Source organism: Haliotis rufescens, unplaced genomic scaffold (genome assembly GCF_023055435.1).
Source record: "Haliotis rufescens isolate VD_foot unplaced genomic scaffold, xgHalRufe1.0.p SCAF_21, whole genome shotgun sequence".
Lineage (NCBI taxonomy): Eukaryota > Metazoa > Mollusca > Gastropoda > Lepetellida > Haliotidae > Haliotis > Haliotis rufescens.
In genome coordinates, this window is record NW_025963902.1 from 11,895 (window position 1) to 32,028 (window position 20,134).

The 20,134-nt window shown below is 42.6% G+C and overlaps 1 protein-coding gene across 1 annotated transcript in view; it reads right to left on the reverse strand.

Annotated features, from left to right (window-relative positions):
- Positions 1-5,851: 5,851 nt before the first annotated feature.
- LOC124141683 (PR domain zinc finger protein 14-like) overlaps positions 5,852-20,134 on the reverse strand; it is a 40,428-nt gene continuing 26,145 nt past the window's right edge. The window contains exons 2-10 of the mRNA XM_046509731.2: positions 17,424-17,692; positions 16,707-16,820; positions 16,070-16,230; positions 14,706-14,982; positions 10,187-10,316; positions 9,116-9,242; positions 8,665-8,775; positions 7,925-8,078; positions 5,852-6,521 (exon numbers count right to left, since the gene is read on the reverse strand). Of these exons, the coding sequence (XP_046365687.1) occupies positions 6,442-6,521; positions 7,925-8,078; positions 8,665-8,775; positions 9,116-9,242; positions 10,187-10,316; positions 14,706-14,982; positions 16,070-16,230; positions 16,707-16,820; positions 17,424-17,692 (1,423 nt within the window). The 3' untranslated portion in view covers positions 5,852-6,441. The remainder of the gene's footprint in view (positions 6,522-7,924; positions 8,079-8,664; positions 8,776-9,115; positions 9,243-10,186; positions 10,317-14,705; positions 14,983-16,069; positions 16,231-16,706; positions 16,821-17,423; positions 17,693-20,134) is intronic.

The window sequence follows — 20,134 nt, forward strand, 5'->3', positions numbered from 1 at the left end:
TATTGCTAAAAGTGGCGTAAAACCATACTAACTCACTCACTATTTACAGTAGTTATCGACAAAAATTAATTATCCTATGAATAAAAATTATGCTCCAGACTGTTGTAAAAAAGAAATTTGCCTACCACATTGCCACATTGTTGAAGGTTTTTTTCTACAAAACTCCACCCCCGAAAATCAAACGGTCGGTCCCTTGCATAAGTCAACTATGTCTATGAAAAGTACTGTCAATTGTCTACTCACAGTACTCTCAACTGTCTACTCACAGTTCTGTCAACTGTCTACTCACAGTACTGTCATCTGTCTACTCGAAGTACTGCCAATTGTCTCCTCACTGTACTTTCAAGTGTCTACCCGAGTACTGTAAATTGTCTACTCACAGTACTGTCAACTGTCTACTCACAGTACTGTCAACTGTCTACACAAAGTACTCTCAACTGTCTACTCAATGTTAACTGTCAATTGTCTTCTCACAGTACTGTCAACTGTCTACCCACAGTACTGTCAACTGTCTACCCACAGTACTGTCAACTGTCTACTCACAGTACTGGCAAATGTTTCTACTGCTAGTACTGTCAACTTTCTACCCACAGTACTGTCAATTGTCTACTCACAGTACTGTCAACTCTCTACCCACAGTACTGTCAACTGTCTACCAACAGTACTGTCATCTGTCTACTCACAGTTAACTATCAATTGTCTACTCACAGTTAACTATCAATTGTCTACTCACAGTACTGTCAACTGTTTCTACTGCTAGTACTGCCAACTTTCTATTCACAGTACTGTCAATTGTCTACTCACAGTACTGTCAACTGTCTACTCACAGTACAGTCAACTGTCTACCCACAGTACTGTCAACTGTCTACTCACAGTACTGGCAACTATTTTTACTGCTAGTACTGTCATCTGTCTACTCACAGAGTACTGTCAATTGTCTACTCACAGTACTCTCAACTATCTCCCCACAGTACTGTCAACTGTCAACTCACACTACTGTAAACTGTCTGTTCACAGTACCGTCAACTGTCTACCCACAATACTGTCAACTGTCTACCCACAGTACTGTCAACTGTCTCCTCGTAGTTCTGTCAACTGTCTATTCACAGTACTGTCAACTGTTTCTACTGCTAGTACTGTCAACTTTCTACTCACAGTACTGTCAACTGTCTACCCACAGTACTGGCAACTGTTTCTACTGCTAGTACTCTCAACTGTTTCTACTGCTAGTACTGCCAACTTTCTATTCACAGTACTGTCAATTGTCTACTCACAGTACTGTCAACTGTCTACTCACAGTACAGTCAACTGTCTACCCACAGTCTTGTCATTTGTTTCTACTGCTAGTACTCTCAACTGTTTCTACTGCTAGTACTGCCAACTTTCTATTCACAGTACTGCCAACTTTCTATTCACAGTACTGTCAACTGTCTACTCACAGTACTGTCAACTGTCTACCCACAGTACTGTCAACTGTCTACTCACAGTACTGTCAACTGTTTCTACTGCTAGTACTGTCAACTTTCTACTCACAGTACTGTCAACTGTCTACCCACAGTACTGGCAACTGTTTCTACTGCTAGTACTCTCAACTGTCTACTCACAGTACTGTCAACTGTCTACCCACAGTACTGTCAATTGTCTACCAACAGTCCTGTCAACTGTCTACTCACAGTATTGTCAACTGTCTTCCCACAGTCTTGTCATTTGTTTCTACTGATAGTACTGTCAACTGTCTACTTAGAATAATGTCAATTGTCTACTCACAGTACTGTCAACTGTCTACTCACAGTGCTGTCAACTGTCCACACACAGTACTCTCAACTGTCTACTCACGGTGCTTTCAACTGTCTACTCACAGTACTGTCAACTGTCTACTCACAGTACTGTCAACTGTCTACTCACAGTCCTGTCAACTGTTTCTTCTGCTAGTACTGTCATCTGTCTACTCACAGAGTACTGTCAATTGTCTACTCACAGTACTCTCAACTGTCTACTCACGTTACTGTCATCTGTCTACTCACAGTACTGGCAACTGTCTACTCACAGTACTGGCAACTATTTTTACTGCTAGTACTGTCATCTGTCTACTCACAGAGTACTGTCAATTGTCTACTCACAGTACTCTCAACTATCTCCCCACAGTACTGTCAACTGTCAACTCACACTACTGTAAACTGTCTGTTCACAGTACCGTCAACTGTCTACCCACAATACTGTCAACTGTCTACCCACAGTACTGTCAACTGTCTCCTCGTAGTTCTGTCAACTGTCTAATCACAGTACTGTCAACTGTTTCTACTGCTAGTACTGTCAACTTTCTACTCACAGTACTGTCAACTGTCTACCCACAGTACTGGCAACTGTTTCTACTGCTAGTACTCTCAACTGTTTCTACTGCTAGTACTGCCAACTTTCTATTCACAGTACTGTCAATTGTCTACTCACAGTACTGTCAACTGTCTACTCACAGTACAGTCAACTGTCTACCCACAGTCTTGTCATTTGTTTCTACTGCTAGTACTCTCAACTGTTTCTACTGCTAGTACTGTCAACTTTCTATTCACAGTACTGTCAATTGTCTACTCACAGTACTGTCAACTGTCTACTCACAGTACTGTCAACTGTCTACCCACAGTACTGTCAACTGTCTACTCACAGTACTGTCAACTGTTTCTACTGCTAGTACTGTCAACTTTCTACTCACAGTACTGTCAACTGTCTACCCACAGTACTGGCAACTGTTTCTACTGCTAGTACTCTCAACTGTCTACTCACAGTACTGTCAACTGTCTACCCACAGTACTGTCAATTGTCTACCCACAGTCCTGTCAACTGTCTACTCACAGTACTGTCAACTGTCTACCCACAGTCTTGTCATTTGTTTCTACTGATAGTACTGTCAACTGTCTACTTAGAATACTGTCAATTGTCTACTCACAGTACTGTCAACTGTCTACTCACGGTGCTTTCAACTGTCTATCCACAGTACTGTCAACTGTCTACCCACAGTACTGTCAACTGTCTACTCACAGTACTGTCAACTGTCTACTCACAGTTCTGTCAACTGTTTCTACTGCTAGTACTGTCATCTGTCTACTCACAGAGTACTGTCAATTGTCTACTCACAGTACTCTCAACTGTCTACTCACGTTACTGTCATCTGTTTACTCACAGTACTGGCAACTGTCTACTCACAGTACTGGCAACTGTTTTTACCGCTAGTACTGTCATCTGTCTACTCACAGAGTACTGTCAATTGTCTACTCACAGTACTCTCAACTGTCTCCCCACAGTACTGTAAACTGTCAACTCACACTACTGTAAACTGTCTGTTCACAGTACCGTCAACTGTCTACCCACAATACTGTCAACTGTCTCCTCGTAGTTCTGTCAACTGTCTATTCACAGTACTGTCAACTGTCTCCTCGTAGTTCTGTCAACTGTCTATTCACAGTACTGTCAACTGTCTACCCACAGTACTGTCAACTGTCTCCTCGTAGTTCTGTCAACTGTCTATTCACAGTACTGTCAACTGTCTACACACAGTACTGTCAACTGTCCACTAGAAGTGCTGCAACTGTTTCTACTGATAGTACTGTCAACTGTCTACCCACAGTACTGTCAACTGTCTACCCACAGCACTGTCAACTGTCCACTAGAAGTGCTGCAACTGTTTCCACTGATAGTACTGTCAACTGTCTACCCACAGTACTGTCAACTGTCCACTAGAAGTGCTGCAACTGTTTCCACTGATAGTACTGTCAACTGTCTACACACAGTACTGTCAACTGTCTACCCACAGTACTGTCAACTGTCCACTAGAAGTGCTGCAACTTTTTCCACTGATAGTACTGTCAACTGTCTACACACAGTACTGTCAACTGTCTACCCACAGTACTGTCAACTGTCCACTAGAAGTGCTGCACATGTTTCCACTGATAGTACTGTCAACTGTCTACACACAGTCCTGTCAACTGTCTACCAACAGTCCTCTCAACTGTCTACTCACATTGCTGTCAACTGTCTACTCACAGTACTGTCATCTGTCTACTCACAGTACTGTCATCTGTCTACTCACAGTACTGTCAACTGTCCACTAGAAGTGTTGCAACTGTTTCTACTGATAGTACTGGCAACTGTCTACTCACAGTATTGTCAACTGTTTCCACTGATATTACTGTCAACTGTTTCTACTGATAACACTGTCAACTGTCTACTCACTGTAATGTCAACTGTTTCTACTGATAGTACTGTCTACTCACAGTACTGTCAACTGTTTCTACTGATAGCACCGTCGTCTGTCAACTCACAGTACTGTCAACTGTTTCTACTGATAGTACTTTCAACTGTCTACTCACAGTATTGTCAACTGTTTCTACTAATATTACTGTCAACTGTTTCTACTGATAGCACTGTCTACTCACAGTACTGTCAACTGTTTCTACTGATAGCACCGTCGTCTGTCAACTCACAGTACTGTCAACTGTTTCTACTGATAAAACTGTCAACTGTCTACTCACAATATTGTCAACTGTTTCTACTGATATCACTGTCAACTGTTTCTACTGATAGCACTGTCTACTCACAGTACTGTCAACTGTTTCTACTGATAGCACCGTCGTCTGTCAACTCACAGTACTGTCAACTGTTTCTACTGATAAAACTGTCAACTGTCTACTCACAATATTGTCAACTGTTTCTACTGATATCACTGTCAACTGTTTCTACTGATAGCACTGTCAACTGTCTACTCACTGTAATGTCAACTGTTTCTACTGATAGTACTGTCTACTCACAGTACTGTCAACTGTTTCAACTGTCATGTTGGTGTCTGGTACAACAGTACTGTGTTGACGTCTAGGACAGCAGTGTCGTGTTGGTGTCTGGTACAACAGTACTGTTGATGTCTAGGACAGCAGTGTCATGTTGGTGTCTGGTACAACAGTACTGTGTTGATGTCAGGTACAACAGTACTGTGTTGATGTCTAGGACAGCAGTGTCATGTTGGTGTCTGGTACAACAGTACTGTGTTGATGTCTAGGACAGCAGTGTCATGCTGGTGTCTGGTACAACAGTACTGTGTTGATGTCTAGGACAGCAGTGTCATGTTGGTGTCTGGTACAACAGTACTGTGTTGACGTCTAGGACAGCAGTGTCATGTTGGTGTCTGGTACAACAGTACTGTGTTGACGTCTAGGACAGCAGTGTCATGTTGATGTCTGGTACAATAGTACTGTGTTGATGTCTAGGACAGCAGTGTCATGTTTGTGTCTGGTGTAACAGTACTGTGTTGATGTCTAGGACAGCAGTGTCATGTTGGTGTCTGGTGTAACAGTACTGTGTTGATGTCTAGGACAGCAGTGTCATGTTGATGTCTGGTACAACAGTACTGTGTTGATGTCTAGGACAGCAGTGTCATGTTGGTGTCTGGTGTAACAGTACTGTGTTGATGTCTAGGACAGCAGTGTCATGTTGGTGTCTGGTACAACAGTACTGTGTTGATGTCTAGGACAGCAGTGTCATGTTGGTGTCTGGTACAACAGTACTGTGTTGATGTCTAGGACAGCAGTGTCATGTTGATGTCTGGTACAACAGTACTGTGTTGATGTCTAGGACAGCAGTGTCATGTTGGTGTCTGGTGTAACAGTACGGTGTTGATGTCTAGGACAGCAATGTCATGTTGGTGTCTAGTACAACAGTACTGTGTTGATGTCAGACACCAATTGCTGTAAGGAAAGTGAGGTTTAAGTTCCGATACAATGCTCTTTGTTGACATATTTGGTGGTTGATTTCTTCATGGTGCAAAGAAAACAAAACCATTTTGAATATTAATTAATTTAATATACATTGTACATTCGGGTGGCCCCAGGGACGCCATGTTCCTCTCTAGTACTCCTGTCGATATTGTCAGGAATATCACGATAGGGGACATCGGGAATATGATGCCAATGTGGAGAATCGACCCTTGCCGTTTCGTGGACGAACGAAACGTTATCAACGTCTGTATACAACTCTCCACACATCTCACTTGTCCGATTTAACAACATGTATCGCCACCAGTTTTAAAGTAAAAATTGATTTACAAACGATGACATGTGATATGTCTATAGCCCGTTCTATTGAAGATGGGAAGAAAAGAGGTATTCACATGGAGACACCAAGGTATATTCACACTGTTGCTAGGCGACTGACTGTCTGTGTTAAGTCTTCTTCACTGTGGAAGATCTGCATGTGATCAATGACTAGGTTCACCATACTGGGACACCATACTGCATTGTGCCACCATCCGTGACGTCATGGAGTATGACGTCATCGGAGAAAATGTCATGACGTAATCGATTGTATTCCATTTGCAGTTGATGTGTTCTTATTCTGGCAGTACAGCCTACAGTGGTTCTGCAGAGTCGGCAGAGGTTCTGTGGTGACGTCATGGCGGCGTCATGGATTCGTTGGCATGGGAACCATGCTGACTGGTGTGTCGTCCGATGGTGAAGCGGACCAACTGGGGTGTGTGGAATCTGAAGGAAGTAAAATATGCATCGTTATAACTTTGTCTACTTGTGTCATCACAATATTGTTTGTTTGTTTGTTGTTTACGCCGCACTTAGCAATATTCCAGCTATATGATGGCGGTCTGTAAACAATCGAGTCTGGATCAGACAATCCAGTGATTGACATCATGAGCATCAACTACGCAATTGAGATACGATCACATGCATCAACCAAGTCAGCGAGCTTGACCACCGGATCCCGTTAGTCGCCTCTTACGACAAGCATAGTCGCTTTTAACGGCAATCATGGGTTGCTGAAGACCTATTCTACCCCGGATCTTCACGGGCCAATCACAATATTGACAAAAACATTCATTTTGAACACCAAGTTATCCCTGTTACGGAAATATCTCAAGCAGTCAAAATTCAAACACGCCTCGGTAGCTCGTATAATACGATCCTGTGGAGATTCCAGGGGCCGCGTTCCACAAAGCCATCGACACACTAGGACGATCGTAACTCCCATACTTTAACATAGACTGACGACAGTCGTAGTGCTACGATCGCTTTGTGGAACGGGGCCAGGTCAGACAAGCTCGCGAGTACGCCATGCTTGTCGCAAGAGCTGCCCCATATGGGAATCGGGCGTCAGATTCCGTGACCCTGCTGATTGCGTGTCATCGTCCCCCAACAGAGGGCGTTGCTTTCTTTTCATTCACTAGTTTTCCTGGTCCAGGCTCCATTATTTACAGGCTGCCACCACAAAGTAACAATATTTCTGATTGCGGCGTTAAAGAACATTCACACACTGAGTTATTATTTGACAATTGTTGAAATGGATGAAAGCTCCATTAGAAATGATAAGTGTCACGATATTGCTCAAATATTGCCGATGTGACGTTAAATATTAATTTACTCACTCACTGATAAGAGATGGATAGAGGGTATGAATAGTGTTTGATGATGTACCACTCTACCATTGTACCGGTGCACCATTGTACCGTTTGTTTGTTTGTTGTTTAACGCCGCACTCAGCAATATTCCAGCTATATGACGGCGGTCTGTAAAAAAATCGAGTCTGGACCAGACAATCCAGTGATTGACATCATGAGCATCGATCCACGCAATTGGGATCGATGACATGTATCAACCAAGTCAGCGAGCCTGACCACCCGATCCCGTTAGTCGCCTTTTACGACAAGCATAGTCGCCTTTTACGGCAAGTATGGGTTGCTGAAGACCTGTTCTACCCCAGAATCTTAACGGGTCCCATTGTACCGGAGCAAGCAATCATGAATATTTTGGAAATATTTTGGTAGCGAACACTGGCTATACAATTTCATAAAAATATCTCCAGAAATATTCATGCTCCCCAACTTGTTTTGTTCCGTATTTGTCAAAAGATGCAAGTACTGGTCTATATAACATACCTATGTGTGACTGAAGATGGATTTTAAGGTCAAACTGATGAGCGAATTCCTGCCCACACACTTTACAACCGAAGGGCTTCTCGCGCGCATGCGTGCGTCTCACGTGACTGTCATGGGCGGCGTGTGATGCGAATGCCTTGCCACAGAATTTACACTGCAAAGAAAAAAATGACTCATTAGTTTTGACGATTTGATTTTCATACCCATTGTCCTGATATAATCTAAGGCGCCGCGATTGGCTGTGCAGAGTTACGTCCCTTAAGCGTGCCAGTATCATGTGACCGGGGGTTCGAATCCTAGATTCTTCCTGATTATGAGTGGCGGTCGGGTAGCCTAGTGGTCAAAGCGTTCGCTTGTCACGCCGAAGAGCCGGGTTCAAATTCCCGACATGGGTACAATGTGTGAAGCCCATTTCTGGTGTCTCCCCCTGCCGTGATATTGCTGGAATATTGCTAAAAGCGGGGTAAAACCATATTAACTCACTCACTCACTCCTGATTATGATACTTGGTTTGTCCACACCATACCAGGGTCGTGGACATCACCAGCTGACACCAGCTCATATATGTAGAATATCTTTTCACAGACGCTCAACCTAACTCACTCACTCACTCAATCACAGAATAACATTATTGACATATTAGACTCATCTGGAATCAAGGTATCATTTGTCATCAGAACTTTTCAAAAGTTAGTTACGGCGCTCAACGGTGAGTTACGGCGCGTAGCATTGACCCTAACCTTAAATGGCCTTTCCCCGGAGTGTTGACGGATGTGCGTGCGCAGTATGCTTGAGGCTGTGAAGGACTTGCTGCAGTAGACACACTTGTACGGCCGCTCCCCGCTGTGAACCTGGAACACCCAAACTCAGCATAAACCAAATGATAATATCCCAATTGTGGCTATACGATTTCTACATGATGCCGATCCGTGAAGATCAGGGGTAGAATAGGTCTTGCTTGGCGTAATAGGCGACAATGCTTGTCGACTAACGGGATCGCCTAGTCAGGCTCGCTGACTTGGTTGATGCATGTCATCGTATCCGTATTGTCCAGACTCGATTATTTACAGATCGCAGTCATATAGCTTAATATTGCTGAGTGCGGCGTAAAACAACAAACAATTAAGCAAGCAACCATACACACTAGTGAAAACAAACAAACAAACGGGGGCCAACATATGAATATCTCACCCTCATGTGTTTGTTGAGACTTGAACTCTGACTGAAGCTCTTGCCGCACACAGCGCACTTGTGGGGGCGGTGCTTCTCGTGCACGTGCAGCACGTGGATCCGCAGACGATCACGCTTCTCAAACGATCTGGGAAAACAAAACACGGCGATCAGTACAGAACGAAGGTAGGGAAATCACATCGATATTGTCGGCGTGCGTGTTTTTGTGAGGGATCGGTCATTTAGATGCCCGGGGGTGGTGACCCTGTTTTGACCATGCATATATAGAATCCTACCCGGATTAATATTCGTAAACTTAGTACTACAATTGACCTCAGTGTCGTAGTACTGCTGTACTGACGCTGATAAAACCAGTACTATTTACACTGAGTAAATCCAACGTGCAGGAATTCTGTGTGAAATCGGTACCATTTACACTGGTTAAATATTCAACGTGCAGGAATTCTGCTTAAACCATTTTGCTGGAATTTTGAATTGTGACACCCCAACCCTCACCTCCACCCCCACCCCAGCACACCCAGCCACACCTCCATCCCACCAATATCAAATAGTCGGGTATAGACGAACAATGTCTGTGTTTTAGACCGGGCCTTGTATTTTCTCTTTCACCGCTTCAAGACATTAAAGTAGCTCTACACAGACGAGTAGAACAACTGTTTATCATGATTATTCAGCAAATATTTTTTGAATATTTTATACACTGAGCAAACAAGTTCGGAATCATGAAAATATTTTTGGATATTTTTATGAAATTGTGTCTCTTCAATGCAAAAAAATATCCCCCAAAATATTTATGATTCTTTCTTTGTTCTGTTCATGTACAAAAATCTGAGGCAAAATTATTTTTTTTCAGCATAGTCTTCAACATTACTTTTAAAAACCATCCCAAACCCCAATGAATATATATTACTCAAATGAAGTTAAGGAATACCCGATATGTATAGATAAAAAGATGAATGAGACGACAGATTAACAACAGTCCTACGAAAAAGTGCCATGCGTTCTTTAACATCTTTTGAGTAGTATAATAGTGTCGGTCCCTTATTTGAGACAGTCAGTGAGCGTTCATACCTGCTGCACAGGTGACAAGGGAACTTCCGGTCGCCCTGGTCCACGCACTTAGTGTACTTCAGATGCTTGTCTCGGTAATATTTGTAGGCGAATACTTTCCCGCACCGCTCGCACTGGTAGCCTTCAGTGTCTGGAAGGATAAACCATTTTATAAGTATTGGAAATAACGCCAACAACAAATATATTAACCATTCAGTGAGTGAGTATGGTTTTACGCCGCTTTTAGCAATATTCCAGCAAGGTCGCGGCGGGGGACACCAGGATTGGCCTTCACACATTGTTCCCCATGTCGGGAATCGAACCCGGGTCTTCGGCGTGACGTAGCAAACGCTTTAACCTCTAGGCTACTCCACCTCCCCCGTTTACCATGCAACGTACCAATAGCAATCAGATTTGCAACTAAGCAATCAGATTTGTCGCCATGTTGTTGTAGGAAGACATCGATCGATACCCAAAGGCTGGAAGATTTACATACGTAGCAATTGATTTTTTCCTTTTCAGCACACATTGGTGTTGTACAACCACTTAGGACTTGTGCAAAAAAACAAGTGACGCTAACAATGCCCCTATGACTTAAGCCTCGTTGGAATAAGCAGCCCTTTGAATGTGCGGGCGATGATCACCTTTAAGACCCAAATCGACAGGGCTGTGTAATTTGATATGACTTAAAACTGCCCCCCACTGTATTGCAAAGCGAACATATTTTTTATTCACTTTTATTACAAGCTGCAGAAAATCTGCACATGTACACGGCAACACTAACATCTCGTGCGCTATCTTGTCACTGGAATTTCAGGTCCATCGCTTGATTGTGTGGTGTGTCTACAGGCCGCCGTCGGATGGCAGGAGAACAGCTGTGGGCCGTCAAGTTACAAGTTTACTGTTATATGCAAACTGTGTGAGTCGCGGATGCTCCCGGTAGGCAGGGCATGCTTACCCTTTTCGCGAACACCTGGTGTCATTACTGAGTTCCAGGGATCAATTCATACAATTTTCACCGCTATTTTGCCTTTTACGCCCAATGAAATCTGTTTTGGCTCATTGGCTAATTGAGACTGGTTATTCTCAGGCATTGACGTTTTATATTCATTTATTCAATCACAACAGACTTGAATCCAGCAATAAGATGCCTCGAGTTGCTACACAAAATATACAGTAAACTACGGTTATAACGAACTCAAAGAGACCACTTATTTTAGTTCGTTATAACCGTAGTTCGTTATAAGCATATACACAGCATATATACAACAAATGGCCGGGACTAAAAATAAGTTCGTTATATCGGTCAGTTCGTTATAAGCGTGTTCGTTATAACCGTAGTTTACTGTATTTCAAAGAATATAAACGCACCTAAACGTAATTGATGAAGTCCAATTTATACATTCGTTGATTATACGAGTTGAATGACCGTATACACCTCTCGGGGCGTACAAGGAGGGCGTTAGCGCAGTCGGGTGAGTGAGTGAGTGAATTTGGTTTAAAGCCGCTTTGAGCTGTCTCAATATATAAAGGTAATAGGGTATGTACGTTCTAACAACCGCATACATGATAATTAGTTATACTCCACTACACTAGAACCATTATGTACTAAGAAAAGAAGAAGATGGCATGACAGATAAACTATAACAATATGAAATAATAGGTTGTCCCTAACTTCGTTTGAACAGTATATCTTAGAAACGTTAAAGCTTACGGTAAGCTGTGGTTCTTGATAACAGATTAACTAAACATCAAACTAAACACCCACCCTGTGTTCAATTGAATACGTTGTTAATCCGATTTAAAATCGGGTCTAATACATAACATTAATTGGTTCATACACATACCACAATATCGTACATGGTTACGTTAAAAGTAAGTGATTCGAATGCCGTTGCGAAAAACTACGCACCGCTTTAATGAGGATGACGTTTGACATTGAAGATTAATTATAAGCAAGGACAAGTTGAGAACATTCCAGACTATGGTGTTGTTTTCACGACCTCGCAAATTTCATTCTTTGGAAATCCCCGACACATAACCCCGACTTATCGTAATACTATAATAAATGTCATTCACAATAAAACCGTATCACGCCGCACTTTGTCTGCGTCTTTCCTCCATACCTCTCTAATGATGACCACTCAATCAGGTTGGGCAAGAATTACAATTGTATATACGTGGATTATCTCCCCTTGACGGCTCCCCGAGGACCTCGCCCCGTCTTCAAATTGGCCATTTCGATGTCTCAGTCAACACGGGTTCTCATTAGATTCGGACACGGAACTCAACTGTTAGGATTAGACCAGTTTATGGCACAACAAAAAATGACGTCCGTCAGATGCCTCCTTGCCTGGCTTATTAGAGAGAGCTTTACCTAAACCCTTCTCCACAAATGACGATAAACAGAACAATCCCGTGTGACCAGTGCGGTGCTTTGGATCGTACCCCGTTTTTTACGACTTGCCGTAAAACGGCGACATTTCCTGTTTCCATTGCTGAATTGCATTGTGCGGATTAGAGACATGCGAGTCAGACGGTATTCGATCTCACTTCAACACATGAGAGCTACAATTAACACGGCTATATAACACAAATAAAGCTCTTAAACCGAAATCTAAGCAAAAGGCCGAAATTGAGGCTCGTGTTACAAAAATGTGCATTGCATTTGAGAAGTGACGGTTTTTGCGCGCATGGGTTTATTCGGGGTGTTAATTATTGTTTTAGATCCTTCAAATTAGGCTCAGCTGTTCCACCAAAACAGTGTCGAAATTGTGGTTACTTTTATAAAAATAAAATTATTTAATATATATTATGTATCCTTGGGACACGCTCAGAAGACACTATACATAGTTTTAGTTGATAAATGGTCATTTTAAATAGAGCACAGCATTATTCTAGAGTGAGTGAGTGGAATGAGCTTAGCCAGACTCTTGGCAATATCCGACAACATCAGGCCAGCACGAGTCAAGGGTGGTCGTCACAGTTTGTACCACGTGTGGAATCGAACCTGAATCTGTGACCACGTGGCTACCCGAATTGCCAACAGCAGCGACGCTGCCTAACAGTTGCTAGGCTACGTGATCCGATGATCGATGGCTATTTTACCCCTATTCATTTTCACGATTATCACATTTTGTTGGGAGGTTTGGAAATTTTCCACAAAAAAAATCATTCTTTTCCCTATAGTTTTACAGACTATTCATCTTGGCATATTTTAGAACAAACTATTTAGAACATCTTCCCACGGCACGTTTTACAGAGTGAAGACAGCATTTTTTACACTGGAACAACGGAAGATAAAATCCTTGTGAAATATTGCTGCGTGTCAATAAATGAGTGTTTGTGTGTTTGTTTGTTTGCTTGCTTTTTAACGCGGCATTCGGTATTACTCCAGCCACGACGACGTGTAAATAATTGAGTCTGGATTAGACACACCAGCAGCAGTGACTGAGGTTATGAGCTCAGGGTACGATAACGCGAAAACCAGAATGTGACCGTGCCTGACTACCCGTTTATTGGGCTCACAAGCATTGGATACAAGAGACCTAGTTTAACCCCCGAATCCCCTCGGAAGTTCGTTCGTGAGCATAGTTCCTCGCCGTTGTCAGTATCTTTTCCGCTTCAGACCTGTGAAGATCAGGGGTAGAATAGGTCTTCAGCAACCCATGCCTGTCGTAAGAGGCGACTAACGGGATCGGGTGGTCAGGCTCACTGATTTGGTTGATGCATGTCATCGAAACCCATTTGCGTAGATCGATGCTCATGATGTTAATCACTGGATCCAGACTCAGTTATTTACTGACCGCCATCAGACTGCCTCTGTGGTCTAGTGGTAGAGCGTCCGACCGGAGAGCGGAAGGTCCGGGATTCGATCCCCGGCCGCGTCATACCAAAAGACGTTAAAATATGGTACTTGTTGTTACCCTGTCTGGCGCTCAGCATTAAGGGGCTAAAACAAGGAATGGTCGGCTCGCCGTCAGTATACTGTGTCTGAGTGGGGTATTCATGTTAAACTGCGGCATGGTATCTCAGTAAGCTAGCACTATAAATCGGCATCAGTCCGGACTAGTACAAGCAGCTACACATACACGTCCATGCACGTCGCTATACAAATGCAGTAATGTTGGACGCGACGTTAAACGCAATTTCACCTCACCTCACATCACTGACCACCATCATACGCATCATATTGCGGCGTTAAACAACAAACAAACAAACAAACAATTTACACATTGGTCTCCAGCTGGATATCGTTCCCGTCCTACTACTTCAAGATTACGCTACCCGCAGCCCCAATCTGCAGGCAATGGGTCGGAATTTGTCTTCAAATTGTAAAAAGTTAAGAGTTCACTCGTCACGCCGAGCACCCGGGTTCGATTCCCGACATGGGTACAATGTGTGAAGCCCATTTCTGGTGTTCCCCGCCGTGATATTGCTGGAATATTGTTAAAAGCGACCAAAAACCATACTCACTCAAATTGTAAAAATGATCAGTAAATTAAATCATAGAAAAATTATACATCAATTAGAAAATTACTTTCTATCTCTTTGGGTGTTTCCAGCGCCCCCTCGACGACTTCCTCCTTCATGGTGACGGGGATGCCCATGATCTGTACGTACATCTCTCCGTACCACACCAGCAGCTCGGCCCCAGGGCAGATGTCCCGCGTAGCCTCGTAGAACAGGTCATCGCCTTCCTGGACCACAAACAGGTTCTGCTCTCCTGCGTGACGTGCGCAGTTCACGTACGACATCCAGTTTCCGGCGGCGCCTCTTCCGTCAATGAAATGGCTCAGTCGTCCGTCTTTAAAAATCTGAGGATGTCAGATTAATTTATTATAACATGCATATTGTAACTGAAAACAAGATCCACACCGGGGGCTTATAAAAAAATCACAATTTTAAATCTTACCAAAAACAAGCAAACTTTGTACTTATTTAATTTGCTTTCTAACTGGTTAAGGAGTTAATAATAGCTCATATCAGATGTTTATTATATTTTTAGGAAATGGTATTCATCTCCAGTGTTATCACTTTCACACTATCTACAGTCGGTGGCGTGAAACATATACTGAACAAGAAAAGTTAGGGATCATGTGTATTTTTTAGGATATATTTTTGTAGTGACGATCCCACAATTTCCTAACGATATCCCTAAATATTCATGACCACTAACTTTTTTTATCAGTAAGTTGAATTATGCATCAGATCATCGTAATCAAATCGAAATTACGCTAAATCTTTTCTTAAATTTCGGATATTTACAACTGGTTAATATTATTCATACAAGAGATGTTATTGAAACGCTGAAAAGGAGGATATTTTCCGGCCTATTGTTGTTGAAATAAATAATTACGCCTTTGTTCTACACGTGAAAGAAACCCTGAGGTAAATCCCAACTGCCTGCCCCCAAAACGCATATGGCCAGAGTTTAAGAGCGTAGGCTTCATTGATGTTGCCAAGTTAACAAAATGGGCAAAAGAAAGTATACACTTGAAAATTGTATTTGACCAATCAAAACGTGACCACTCTGAAAACAGTTGCAGATACATTGCAAAACGTTAGGTCCAAAACACAACTATGATACCTGTATCAAATACGCCACCATGGAATAACCAGTTCTTGTTTGTTTCATTTTAGCCACCATCATACTTTCTTTTGCACGGCAGTTTTATCAATATCTGGAATCACTTTGAAGGAGCTGATTCGAACTTGATGGGAGGGAACCGAGAAAATACCCTATTCAATGTTACAACATATGAAATTTGGTATACACGCAATCATTGTTGAGAAATCAATAATATTGACTGCGTTACATATTATAAACGTGATGTCCGATTTCGGTCCATCCAAGTCTTTCTCTTGCAGTTCCTGATAACAATACAACACATGTACACTTGCCTCCCACATAAAACTGTTGCCGTCGAATGTCTTAATCTCGCTGGTGTTGACGACCTTGCCCTTGAATGGCCCGAACTTTGACCCCTTCTTGACCAAGTCCTTCCGGCAGAAGACCCCAAAGTGAGGTACTCCCCCGATATTCGTTTGGGATAGACATAGCTCTGCAAGAAATCAGGTGTCTATTGAAGCCGTGTGCAAACATGGGAGAACTTACATAGAATCTGGAGTAACATCCCTTTGTTACGCCAGAATCTTCTTATAGTGGGTTCGATTCACGGGTCGCCCCGATTATGTTTCTAGTTTTGACAGCACCTGCCCGTGCTCTGGGTTTCACCAAAGTGGTAAACGTCTGAGGCCTGCATCACCTTGGAACTTCCTCCCACATCAAGCTGACACGCCGTGATATAACTAGAATTCTGTTTAAAGCGGCGTTAAATCCAACTCACTCACTCACTAATATGACAGGAAAGCTCACATCAAACCATCACGCTTTGGTATGGTACTGATAAACCAAGAATCATAATCGGGGAGAATATGGGATTCGAACCAGCGCCCAGCGACCCCAATATATACTGGCGTTATTAAATGTGTTTACTTGAATGCAAAATGATAAAAAATATGTAAAAAAATAACTTACCTTGAGGAAGATCGTGAACCGGCGGATCTGACCTGTAACCTCTCCACCCAGTGAAGGGGACAGATGTGGTTAGCTCCCCTGATGTCGTCAACATCTTTTCCATGCCACCAAAACCTAGAAAATTAAATTATTTCAGTTATTTCATCTTGAACCGAAAAACTATTGAATTTTGTTTAAGTTGGCAGTCTTTATGTCACACGTGTTTGAATATAACTTATTATATCTTCCACTGAATGCTATGCTCACTATCCTAAACTGTTTCGATTCAAAGGCGTAGGTGGGCGAATGAAATTCCCGACTATGGAGAAATGAGAAAAATAAAGACAATATCCCGAAATATGAGGTCCGCACTAAGTTGGGATCAGTCAACAGTTGATGAGACGACACGTGAAGATCCGGGGTAGAATAGGTTCGCTGACTTGGTTGATGCATGTCATTGTAACCTAATTGCGTAGATCGATGCTCATGATGTCAATCACTGGATTGTCTGGTCCAGACGCGATTATTTACAGACCGCCGTCATTATAGCTGGAATATTGCTGAGTGCGGCGTTAAAGAACAAACCAACACTTAATGAGACCAAGCAATCTAAATTTTAGTCCTATCTTACAAAACCTTATGTTCATGAATTTATGAATATTACGTATTCTAAAAAGCTGATTTCATGAGTGTAATGCATAACGTCAGTGTACAAGGCTGGAATAGTGTTATACTTACAATACTTACTGTTCATCGCTCCAGACTTGATGCCACTAAGAGCATGCGAACACGGCACTGGTGCATTGTGGGCAGGCGTGTACCCGTAGAGAGCAAAGTCAAGGTCATCCTGTGTGAAGTAGAAGACGTTCTGCGGAGGCACGGGGGGACAGAGAAGGAGTCTGTTGGTGATGTCGGGGTGGAGTCGGGGGGACATCATGGGGGGCCTGATCGGGGGGAGGCAGGAGGCGAGGGTCTCGGGCCCTGTGACGTCACTGCGTGGGACCAATCTGCAACACAAAGAACCAAACATCCATATAATAAACTGTAGCACTCTCAATACACAATGCCATTTAGAAAGTGGTCAAATGTGACTAATGTTTTTTTTGGGATAACAATTTCTTAGTAAAGTACAGATTCTTGTACTTTTGGGGGTTGAGTCCCATCCAGGATTCGAACCTACACTGCCAGAGTGAGGCACCTAATAAGTCAGCGATCTAATCCACTGAGCCACCGAGGCACTAAAATGAAAGTCCGACATTTGATTGTCTCGATCACATACGTTGTGTACCCCTCTGACAAGTGTAAATTGGCACGGCTCCTATGGACGACAGCTAAAAAAGTGTTAGAATCTGTACTTTACTAAGAAAGTGTTATCACAAATATGTCATTTGTTAGTATCACTGTCATTGACCGAATTAGAAAAGCATATGTTACCATGAGCTACACACGGCTTTCATACAAAAGGGTTATCGAGTTTCAGAATTGCAACATGGTGTTTTCTCCTTTGACAGTTTGAAACTTGGCAACGTTAAAATAATCCTCGTTTTTCATGGTTTCATCTATACAATTGCTCAACATTTTTAAATCCAATTTTAGTCGTATTTTCGAAATAGTGCTAGAAACCGGCGTACAAAACCCGCATTCATTAAAAAATGTATAAGCATGATAAATATTAAGATATAAATGTTTAGAAACGGTTTCATGTAAAAATCCTTTTTTCAGACTTATTCAAATTTATCATTTCATCTAAAACAAAAAACAAAAACAACAACAGGTATTCATTTCAACAGTTTCTTAACCAAATTTCACGCTGGTATATAAGACGACAAGATTATCTAAAACGCTCCGTCCCATCTCCTGCCACCTTGTCGTGTTAAATTCTGCAGGTACACAGCTTAAAGCATCGCCTGATAACATCCATCACCGGATACAGCGTCCATCATTGATGAGTTATGAACCAGCTACAGTTCTTACTTCGACCCACAAGTAACAGTCACTCAGTCAGTCAGTCAGTCAGTCAGGGCGTTCTTATTTCACATTGCATCAGAAGTATTGCATTAGACAACCCCGCACTCAGCAATATTCAAGCTATATGACGGCGGTCTGTAAATAATCGAGTCGACCAGACAATCCAGTGATTGACATCATGAGCATCGATCTACTCAATTGGGATTCGATGACATGCATTACCCAGCCAATCCTGTTAGTCGCCTCTTACGACAAGCATAGTAACCTGTTACGGCAAGCATGGATTGCTGAAGACCTATTCTAAACCGGATCTTCACGGGTCCTTAACGGAGTGAGTGAGTTTGGTTCATGCATGTCCAAGTTATATCAGGTCGTGTCAGTTTCGTGTTGGAGAAAGTCCGAAGTGCTGCGAAGTTTAGTGCTGACCAACCTGCTGACCAACCTGCTGACCAACCTGCTGACAAACCTGCTGGCAAACCTGCTGACAAACCTGCTGACCAACCTGCTGACAAACCTGTTGACAAACCTGCTGACAAACCTGCTGACCAACCTGCTGACAAACCTGCTGACAAACCTGCTGGCAAACCTGCTGACAAACCTGCTGACCAACCTGCTGACAAACCTGCTGACAAACCTGGAAATATAACCCTGCCAGTACCCACGGTCATAAATGTCTTTCGCTGTGCGGAGTTGCGTCCCTTGGGCACGCCAGAAACCTATGATTGTGGGTTCGAATCCCGGTTCGGCCTGATTATGTTTCTAGGTTTGTCAGCACCATACCCGTGCTCGTGGGTTTCACCGAAGTGGTAAACGTCGGAGACCTGCATCACTTCGGGCTTTCCTCCCACATTAAGCTGACACGCCGTGATATAACTAGAATACTGTTAAAAGCGGCGTTAAACCCAACTCACTCACTCACTCATAAATGTCTACCTCGACTAAGGGACGCAACTCTGTACAGCTAATTGCGGCGCCTTAGACGACTGTGCCAGCCGCGCCCGAACAACTTAACATAACGACTTACATTCAGACCCTTGTCACAGAAACCTAATACAAGAAAAACTTTTCGAGCTTTAATTAAACATTTATTGATTCAACACTCTTTAGTCTCCTTCTTATTTTTAGAAAGTAATAAGCTATAATAGTGCCAACATGGTCCAAGTTTCACACATCCAAAACAATTCTTAATTTGAAGCAGGTATTGCTGCAACGTGTTCCATAAAGGAGTCAGTGCAATACACACGGCGTATAAATAACAATAAAGTATCACATACTTACATTGTATACTCTCGAAAAACAGAAAACCTTAAGCTTAAACTTTAATAACTATGAGTTCTGTGAATGAAGAAGTGTTTTAATTGTTAAATTTTCATGTAAAGGATAAAAAATACATCGCGGATCTCAACCATCCCCACACGATAACTATCACACCGTAACATTTAACATGCGTGTGGTATGCTCCTCGCTAACGATCAATATAT